General features: G+C 46.6%; 1 protein-coding gene across 3 annotated transcripts in view; it reads right to left on the bottom strand.

Annotated features, from left to right (window-relative positions):
• Positions 1-358: 358 nt before the first annotated feature.
• TMOD4 (tropomodulin 4) overlaps positions 359-10792 on the bottom strand; it is a 50738-nt gene continuing 40304 nt past the window's right edge. For all 3 annotated transcript variants that reach the window (XM_077259398.1, XM_077259408.1, XM_077259416.1), the window contains exons 8-10: positions 2679-2822; positions 1768-1912; positions 359-990 (exon numbers count right to left, since the gene is read on the bottom strand). In XM_077259398.1, the coding sequence (XP_077115513.1) occupies positions 965-990; positions 1768-1912; positions 2679-2822 (315 nt within the window). In that variant the 3' untranslated portion in view covers positions 359-964. The remainder of the gene's footprint in view (positions 991-1767; positions 1913-2678; positions 2823-10792) is intronic.

Below are 10792 nucleotides of genomic sequence, written 5' to 3'. Positions count from 1 at the left end.
CTGAAGTATGGGCTGTCTAAGGTGTCATTTCCGACAGGTAGGACAGATAGTTAATTAAGTACATATATGTGTGATAATTGTATTTATTGTAACCTTTACTTTAAATAATAATTATTTACTGGGTTCAACTCTTTTACTGTCAGGATTCTTTTCACTCAGAGCAGAATACCTGTTACCATCTTCAACAGAAATGGTAATGCCATCACCATAAAGGCCCGGAAGGGCAAAAATGGGACACAGTTCATTACCTACAAGTTGGACCAAGTTGGTCGAGTTCAGTCTGTGCCACGCGTTTATCTAATTTACAAATAGATACAAAATCAGATGCCCACATAAATTTAAAGAACGACTCTGGCAGTACAGGACAAAGTGACTTTATTTACAGATTTGAATACAATTATTGTACTTTTATTCCAGTATGGCTCCTGTCCGCTCTGTCACCAATCTCCCCAAGAAATATATAGTTGGAGTCAGATCTTTGGTAGGTGGTAGAGAAGTTGAGATTTCATGTGATGTCACACACACCCAAGACACCATTCTGTGTCCCAAATATACACATATGAAACTAAGGTTTGAAACCTGTCACCATTGATGAGGATCAAATGAGGTTTACAAAGCAGACCAGGGGAATACATATAAGAGTTTACCAGTAGCTGTTGTACCCCAAAGCTGGCTAAAAAAAATGGTCGACTGGACCACAAAATGGCTTTTTTTCCAATAGTTTGGTAAATGAGGGGTAAACTTTAAGACAATCAGTGGCAGTGTTACCAAAGAAGTAGGTCAGTGGAGTTATGAGACACACGCGGAGGAACGATGTATATAACAAGGACATATAGGGAAGGGGGAAAGATCCATAGATGAGATGTACAGAAATAAAGTCCCAAAAACGCGGGCAAAAATGTGACATGGACACCACCTACAGGATGAGCCAGGTTGGACCAGGTTTTGGGACACATAATATTTATTAGGTAGACTTCTTCTTCTTTCGACCTGTCAAGAGGAAATAGAAAACTTTACATTTTCAGTCAGGGTATGCTACATTTTCACTTTAAATAGTAATTGTTTCAAGTAATAACCACTGTGACTGAGGTGAGACCACTGGGTACCAAGGACTGAGGCGTGACCACTGGTCCCTAAGGACTGAGGTGTGACCACTGGTCCCTAAGGATTGAGGCGTGACCACTGGTCCCTAAGGACTGAGGCGTGACCACTGGTCCCTAAGGACTGAGGCGTGACCACTGGTCCCTAAGGACTGAGGCGTGACCACTGGTCCCTAAGGACTGAGGTGTGACCACTGGTCCCTATGTTCAATAAGGACTGAGGCGTGACCACTGGTCCCTAAGGACAAAGGCGTGACCACTGGTACCTAAGGACTGAAGCTTGACCACTTGTCACTAAGGACTGAAGCATGATCACTGGTCACTAAGAACTGAAGCATGACCACTGGTCCTTAGTGACATGAGGCATGACCACTGGACACCAACGACTGAGCTATGACATGACCAATGGGCACAACGGACCAAAATGTGACAACTTGGTACTAGGGAAACTGGTATTGCTTTGTTTTTTTCTTGGAGAACGGACAGGAAAAGTCATCCAGAGCAAGAGATGCTCTTTATATCTGTTCTCAGCTCTTGCCAAGAGAGGAGGATTCTGAGTGCTATATCTTCCAGAAACTCCTAAAAATCTTTTTTTTCTGTACTGGACTCCGGAGGTTTATCTTATATTGGTTATAGCAATGAAACTTTTCAGAAGAATTAAACTTACGTGTCTCCAGATTTCTAGTGATGGCATTTGAAGCTCGGGCTCTTGGTCCTTGTTGTGTAAAATGGTACCCAAAGCGTATAACAGAAGTACAGTTCTCCAGCATGGAAGCCATCTCCATCTCTACACTGTCTCCAAGATTTTGGTGCTGCAGACAATGGGAAGAAGAAAAGACCATGATCAGAGGTGAAGGAGGACTTTTCCACATCCAAGACATTAATATAAACTGCTGAATGAGTTATTTGAGAAACGAACATAAACAGGTCATCAACGTATAATTGGTTGGGGTGTCAGTTTTTGGGATAGCCAAAGATTAGTCAGGAGAAGGAACTCCATAGGTTGAAAACCAACTATTCTACATTGTGGTTCCAGTCTTGAGGGTCACTAATGATCAACCCAATGAAGAACCCCTGCCGGTCAGCCACCCATTCACTCAAATATTTAGGGTATTAGTCTTGATGGACACCAATGATTAGCCAAGCAACGTACCTCTGGTGGTCAATCACCCAATCAAACATTGAGGTTCTAGTCTTGACAGTTATCAATTATCAATCCAATGAAGAACCTCTGATGAAAAAACACCAACTCAAAGTTCTAGTCTTCACAGTCACGAATGATCAGTCCAGTGAACAATCTCAGGTGGTCAAACCGTGACAAATCAAACTTTGGGGTCCCAGTCTTGAGGGTCTCCTATTATTTGTCTGGTGGGGGGGTTGACTATTAGGGGGTTCATCACTAAACATTAATGACCTATTGAATGGATAGGTCGTCAACATGTTTTCCCACAGAACACTTTACGATTTCTCAGTTATGGGACCCAGTTCAACTATTTGAATAAAACAAGTATTTGTTTGGGTCAGGCTTAAAGATTCAGGCTTCAAAAACCATTTACAACCAATTGAGTAACGTTTTACCTGGTTATCCACCTTTAGTTCAGTCAACGAAGAATTATTTTTCATGGCCTGAATTACGGCCAACATTCCTGCACTAGAGATAAAGTTTGACTCGATGTTTAAGGTCTCCAGAGTCTTATTTTCCTTGATCATCTCAGCCACAGCCTGTGGAGAACCAGAGCATTGTTAGGTGAGAGTAGATGGAAGGAGCAGACATTCTCACTTTTGGGTGCAACACAGTAGACACAACTCTGCAGTCAGTCCCAAATATGTCCCAATTGAGGGTCAGGTCAATATGGAGATAAACTAAAAAATGAGAATCACTTGGAGGTTATCCACATTATTACAATAATTTTTTTCTAATTTGCAGGCTGCACAAACAGATTTTACAACGTAATGATGTTCAAGTTGGGCATTATCAAGTATGCAGACACATGGATAGGTTAGGATCACTGAGATCACTATTATAGTATCCACTTATGTTGCATGCAGCGCCCCAGAGTCCGGGTCGTTGCAGTACTGTGGCTCCGCCACTAAGGGGAGCTATGGTACGTCTGATGGCACTGAAGGAGTTCATCTGATCAGGTATCACAGACACCAATACATTTCACAGCTGGGCCACCAGGGGGAGCTAAGGGTTCTATTCACTAGGCCACTCCCCACCATAGTGGGTAAACTGGGGGTCAGGCAGGAAGTTAGACAGAAGCTGACTGGGTTGGAGCCAGGCAACATCCTGTGGCAGAGGGTGTTGCAGGAGAAGATTCGGTAGGGTCTCTGTCAGGGGTGGGATCCTGACAGAGGCTTGGCAACTTGAGCGAACGTAACGGGTCCGTGCCTGCTCAGTATAGCGGCGGTACCCAAGAAGGGACTGGAAGCGAGATAGATTGTGCTGAGTGAGAAACGAGATCAAAGCAACAAGGAGAATACCAGTAGGGGTCATGCTGTAAGACCGAGGCAACATCCTACTGAGGCGCACAACCGGCGGCCGGAACGCCGAGGGAGTATTACAATATTCAGCTTCAAGCAATACTCTAAACCAACGGCAGGACAGTCAGTCTAAGGCGGGCTGTCTCACTAAAATCACCTATGCAGTCTTGGGGGGCAACTTGTGGAGAGGGGCGACTCTAGGGTCCCGGAAGAGCTCCGAGCCTACCCGTCATACGGGTGCCGTCCCAACCATAACACCGGGAGGGACGGAGGATTAGCAGGACATCATCTAATCGAGTTGTGAGGGAACTTAAGAAACGGACACAACAGTTGTGGGGACTTTCCGTAACCACAGCAGGGAAGGACCGCAACACACAGCGCTAGAAGGAAGGCACAGATTTCCACCTGTAAAGAGAACTCTGGAGGTGCCATTGGACCGGCTGGACTTGCGCAGCCTGGTTATCCGGATTCTGGACTGAGGACCCAGAGATCTTCAGTAAAGAGGTAAAGAGACTGCAACCTGGTGTCCTCGTTATTTACTGCACCGCACCACCACAGCCTCACCACTCCCATCATCTATTATATCTATCACTGTACGCCCCTCAGCAGGGTCACGGACCGGGCCTAGCCACCGTGACAACCCCAGAGCAGAGACTCAGAGGCCCGGTACCGGGTACCCCTCGGCCCTGCGGCAGTGGGGGCGCTACAACTTGGCGTCACAAACAGGATCTACTTAAGCCTGAAAAATCAGGTCATGTGTGCCTTGGAACTGTGATTTATTGTGCTAGGACTGTATTATGCTGCAAAGACTGTACTACGACATTCCCCGCCAAAACCGCCGCCATTACAGTACTATTTGGCGCGCAGGAAGGATGGGGCGTGTCATCGTGGGCGTAGCCTGGAAGAGTGGCGCGAAGATGGAGCCCGCCCCTCACAGGTACTACTATGTCCAGAAGATATGCCCATCAATGAGAAGGGCCCGCCTCCTAGTGTGGGATGGTGGAGGAGAGAGAGGCCGACCTCCGGACGGGGAGGAGAAAGAACTTCTGGATGCCACGAGGCAGAATCTGATTGGCAGCATGGAGCACGGAAGTCACCCAGGAGAGGGGGAGAAGACCCGTACCAGGCCCCGCCAATCGGAACCGAGAGAGCTCTTACCAGGCTGCGCAGACCAGGAAATCCTCGGGGCGGAGGTGGAGGAGCTGTGCCGGCAGCTCCGGAGTCTGTGCCAGCGAGCGACCACCCCCGGCGAGGGGCCGTACCAGTACCAGGCACCGATCCCGCAGCCGACAGCGGAGGAGACCGGCACCGGAGATGCTCCAGAAGCCGGTAACGGCGCCGATCCTGGCGCGGCGACCGAAGAGCCCCTGCTGGTGGATGTGGACTCACCACCACCACGACCACCCGGACGGGTGTGTAGCCGCATTGAATGCGAAAGGCCCTGGGAAACTCTGCAGACGGCCGACAGCCCCCTGCGACCCACCAAGCAGCCCGTGAAGCTCCAGGGAGAATGGGTGACCTTCAAGTGGACCCGCGCGGCCACCAGCAATCTGATTGGATTCCCAGGGGACGCCCAGGAGGAAGGGGAGAGTATCGAGGTCATCCGCCAGAGGGAATACCGTCAGCAGCTGCGCCAGCAGGAAGAGGAGTGGGCCCGCAAGAAGGAGCTCCGACGCCAGGCAGAGCGGGAGAAGGACCTTCAAGCTAAAGCCCAGATCCGGCAGGCTGCCGAGGAGAACTGGGGCCCGCAGCGCTATGGCGTGATCAGCACCTTCCGGCTGCAGGGAGGTTGGGGCTTCATTAAGGAGCCCGGTCTCGCCTTGGAAGTGTTTGTAAATCGGCGGGATGTGGAGGCGCACCTCATTGAGGGACACCCAGGTCGGGATCTCTACCCGGGGGACCGAGTTCGGTATACCCGCCACTGGGGAGACAAAGGGTGGTATGCCCTGCACGTGCGTAAATACAAGCCGGAAGTGACCGCACCACCCTCCGATGATGTACCGAGACCAGCGGTCATTGCTCCAATCTCCCTGTGTGCCAAATGTTTGCGGACCATTACTCCAAGGAGAACCGTGAGTACCCAGACCCCTATCCAGGGTGCAGACGCCCTTTATGTGGTGGCAGGAGGAGGGCGGTACTCGCGGAAGCCACCCCCAGACTTGGAGGGATAAACCTCGATACCACGAGAATGTAAATAGTTACTGTTCTACTGTTTTGCTGCTAAACCCGTCTAGGGTTAACTCTTAAAGGGATCCCTTTGTTGACCCGGGATCCCTATTGTTTTGTTTGCTTTTTCTAAGTTTTACACAAGTTTCCAGAACTGCCGCAATCATGAACAGTGCATGATACAAACACTCTGTAAATAGTTTGCACCTTCTTAAAGGTGCTCCCTACTGGTTTTACTTAAAGAAGGACTCTTTGTGAAGATACCACACCGGAGTCTTTGCTGAGTATGGACTGGTAGCTTGAGAAGATATGCTACCTCATAGAGACTTGGTCCCCTCTTAAAGGGGATGTTCACTTGTTGCATTTAAAGAATGGTATTGCCTTAAGACTGAGAGATAGCAATAATGTCTTAACAAAAGGAAAAGTGATGATGATGCTTACATGTAACAGTTATATGTATTTAATAAGTTAAAATGTGAGAAATGTTTGATAATGTTGATAGAAAGATGAGGACAGAGAGTGAACCCGTACGGGGTTAGTTAGTAAGTCCTCTTAGGAGCCTTGAAGAAAGGGCTCATTGATCCTAAACTGAAAGAAATGTTATGTTCTATACTATGTATAGTAGTTGAAAAGACAGAAGGCTCGGGCTGAAAGGAGCGGTCCTGTAAGAAAGGAGAGGCAGTAGGTCTGGTGCCGTTAGGACAGGCGGTCCTGCAGATTTAAAGAAGGAGAATGTAAAAGTTAGATTGCCTTATAATGTGATTATAAGAAGGTCTTTAGCGGATTCAGAGTGTACATCCTTAAAGGCAATGTTAAATTATTGTTCAAGAATTTATACTAAGTAGAATACCCGGTTGGGTAAGAAAAGTTATTTATAGCATGTTGCTATGATAATTAACCATGTTTGTAACGTTCAAGTGTCCTCACCTCCCATAAAGGGAAGCTCTGTTTAAATATACTTATTGTTATTGCACTCAACAAAATTGTATGTCTTTTTGCTAACCTGTATTGTTGTTTTCTTCCCAGTCCCGGAGTACTGGATTTAACCGGGGGGAGTGCAGCGCCCGAGTCCTGGTCGTTGCAGTACTGTGGCTCCGCCACTAAGGGGAGCTATGGTACGTCTGATGGCACTGAAGGAGTTCATCTGATCAGGTATCACAGACACCAATACATTTCACAGCTGGGCCACCAGGGGGAGCTAAGGGTTCTATTCACTAGGCCACTCCCCACCATAGTGGGTAAACTGGGGGTCAGGCAGGAAGTTAGACAGAAGCTGACTGGGTTGGAGCCAGGCAACATCCTGTGGCAGAGGGTGTTGCAGGAGAAGATTCGGTAGGGTCTCTGTCAGGGGTGGGATCCTGACAGAGGCTTGGCAACTTGAGCGAACGTAACGGGTCCGTGCCTGCTCAGTATAGCGGCGGTACCCAAGAAGGGACTGGAAGGGGTCATGCTGTAAGACCGAGGCAACATCCTACTGAGGCGCACAACCGGCGGCCGGAACGCCGAGGGAGTATTACAATACTCAGCTTCAAGCAATACTCTAAACCAACGGCAGGACAGTCAGTCTAAGGCGGGCTGTCTCACTAAAATCACCTATGCAGTCTTGGGGGGCAACTTGTGGAGAGGGGCGACTCTAGGGTCCCGGAAGAGCTCCGAGCCTACCCGTCATACGGGTGCTGTCCCAACCATAACACCGGGAGGGACGGAGGATTAGCAGGACATCATCTAATCGAGTTGTGAGGGAACTTAAGAAATGGACACAACAGTTGTGGGGACTTTCCGTAAGCACAGCAGGGAAGGACCGCAACACACAGCGCTAGAAGGAAGGCACAGATTTCCACCTGTAAAGAGAACTCTGGAGGTGCCATTGGACCAGCCGGACTTGCGCAGCCTGGTTATCCGGATTCTGGACTGAGGACCCAGAGATCTTCAGTAAAGAGGTAAAGAGACTGCAACCTGGTGTCCTCGTTATTTACTGCACCGCACCACCACAGCCTCACCACTCCCATCATCTATTATATCTATCACTGTACGCCCCTCAGCAGGGTCACGGACCGGGCCTAGCCACCGTGACAACCCCAGAGCAGAGACTCAGAGGCCCGGTACCGGGTACCCCTCGGCCCTGCGGCAGTGGGGGCGCTACATTGCACTTTTCCAAAATGTGTCGAGAGAAGGTGGTTCTCTATCCAGTGGGATAGAAAAGTGGTCTTGATATTTTTGACCACCTTTGACCTGATTTTAGTGCCCTTTCCCCATCTTGATAGCTCCACTGCCACATCGTTGAGTTTAAGAAAGGGAGAGAGATGGTGGTTTGGTTCAGCACAACCACAGGTCATGAGGTGATGTATCACTGGGGTAATTGTAGTAAGAACTTTAATCTTTGCTACGAGTTTAGGAGCCGGTCTAGCTCCTTCATCAGGCAGGTGTACATTAACAATGAATACCCATGATTTATATACTCCTCTAAAATGTTCTCAAATTCAGCTCATGATTGGTTGGCAAATTAGCTGCCACCTATGCTGTGCTCTGCCTTAGTAGTAGCAAAAAATAGGGGTAAAAAAACACAAATAATCTAAAAATCATCTGTCAAGTTGCACAAAAGCTTACTGGGATTTTTTTCCCCTTCTAGTGGTGTTTGCTTTTTTAGTTTCTTTTTATAAGTTTTGCTTTACAGTTTACATTTTGATGCTTGATCTCATCTAACCCGTATTGCCAATACATTCATACAAACCCCCAGGGTTGAGTGTCGCCAATTTGAATATCCAATAAGACTCTTTATTGATCAATATTTACATTCCATTGGGGATGTTTTCATGAATTTGTTCCAGAATAATTATTTTCAGATTGGTGGGATGCCTATTGTGTTCCATAAGGAAATGTCTGGTTAGGCCATGACTTACATTGCCTATTTTGATCTTATGCCTGTGCCCGTTCATCCTATTGTGCTATTTACAACTGCACTCAATTAGGTAAATTACGAAATCAGAGTTTAAGTCTACATAATGTTTAATGGGAAACTCTTCTCCCGCAGAGTTGGAGGAAAAGGACTTGTCTCCATGTGTGATCATCCTGCAACAAAGACAGCTCCTTGTATTGCACCAGTAGCACCTGGGGGTCTTTGAAGACCTAGAACGAGACCAGGAATGTGACTGTATGGATCTTGGTTTGCTTAGTGCTATATGGTTTTATAAATTCATGTTTCTGCAAAAAATGATGTTGGGTTGGGTGATCATATTCCCCGATAGTATTGGATCATTCATCAAAAGCATACAGAATGTAGATAAGACCTGTCTTATCTTGTTGTGGGACTGATTATAGGTCGTGATGAAACTGTGTTTGATTTTATTATCTAGTTCTCTCTTCTTCCCTACTGGACTGGCACGTTTCTTGGGTTGTCCCAAGCAATCATTCTGGCATAACCGTGACGTTTGTTTAAAAGCATCATTCAATAGTCTAATGGGGTAACGTTTAGCTTTGAGGAATTCTGTGTTTGTGGTGCAATTCTTCCGTATTCTCCTGTATAGTCCAGAATCCATTTAGGATAATGGCCACTATGGAAATCAAGATAACTGTTTACAGCAACACTTTTGAAAAAAAGTGGAGGTGCGAATGTCATCATGATCGCCTTTGTAGATGTTTAGATCCAAAAATACGATATTAGATGATGAATAATTGTGTTACAACTTGAGGCCCCAGGAGTTATTGTTGGGCTCCATTACAAAGGATTCAGCTTTTTTTGATGTACTTGTCCATATAATGTACAGGTCATCTAGGAATCTCTTATACTAGTGGATGTGGCCCACTGGCAGATGGAGGAAGCTAAGCATTTTCCTATCCATTGCTGTTAGAGTAGGACTGGCAAGTGTGAGGACTGGAAAGTGTGAGGATCCGTGACGTGGGTTGCCAGCTTACGTATTGTGATATTAACTAATACCTTACATATTTTGATCTGTTCTTGTGCACTTTTGTTATTTTTACTTGTTGAGGTGCAGTTGGGCGCTGATGGCTTTGTAGACTGTGGCCTCTGTTCACACGGGATGCATTACAGTTAGCACTGGGCAGCCCGCCACAGGGCGTTACTAATAGGCTATGATCCAGATGCTTTGCATTCTCTGTGTGAACACTGCTGCAGATTATTTGTTTGCACTGGTGTGCCAAGCGGCCAATCTCTGATTGTAGGCTGGCTGTCTCATTGGTATTACCGCACCTGTGCAGTCGCCATCTTTACTTTGGCCCGCTGCACCATGATAGTGCATTTGATTTGAGGCCTGGACAGGTAAGCACCTTTGCCTGTTTTTTTTTTTTTTCTAGTATAGTGGAGGTTTTTGCCTCTTTTTCCTCCTTTTGTGATATTTCCTCCTATCTTCTGTCAGAACATCCTTACACGTCTTCACTCCACATTATATAAATCATTATAAACTTGGTGACCCTTTGATATGAATATGTTATTCTGTAAATTTACCGTCACTTACTGCGCTAATGGATCTTGAAATTACCCAACTTTTTCTTTCAGACACAGAAAGAGATCACACTTAACACATCACCATTATGGGCTGACTAATGTACATAATGGTTGGAATTTACAAAGTGGCCCATTTTCGGAGCTTGTTCCGGTCATTACATGAGGTATGCTTTCATTGCTATGCGTTATGTGCTGCGCTTTACGCCTTTTTGTGTTGCTGCAGTTCTACGCTGCCATCTAGAGGTCGTGTCTCAGTATCGCAGGTGAAGTTGTAGATTTCGTCACATGCACAGAAAAGTAATTGTATAACTGCGTTGATTTTGGGAGGCAGATCAACCCAATAAAAATTGTCTATTGGACCAAACGGAAGCAGGCGTAACGCAATTATAATACAGGTCCTTAAAGGGGGCTTTTCATTTTTTTAAACTTTATGCCAACTATCCAAACTTGGCATAATAAACATTTTTCTAAATAACATTTATTAATAAAAAAAAGAAATGTACTCTTCTGCAGCTAACGCATCTGGTCACCTGACTTGCAGTAAACCCGTGCTGTCAGTGAGTGTCACATGACCGCTCAT

This window comes from Ranitomeya variabilis, chromosome 1 (assembly GCF_051348905.1).
Source record: "Ranitomeya variabilis isolate aRanVar5 chromosome 1, aRanVar5.hap1, whole genome shotgun sequence".
Lineage (NCBI taxonomy): Eukaryota > Metazoa > Chordata > Amphibia > Anura > Dendrobatidae > Ranitomeya > Ranitomeya variabilis.
Note: the sequence above shows the minus strand (reverse complement) of the source record. Positions and strands in the feature narration are given on the sequence as shown.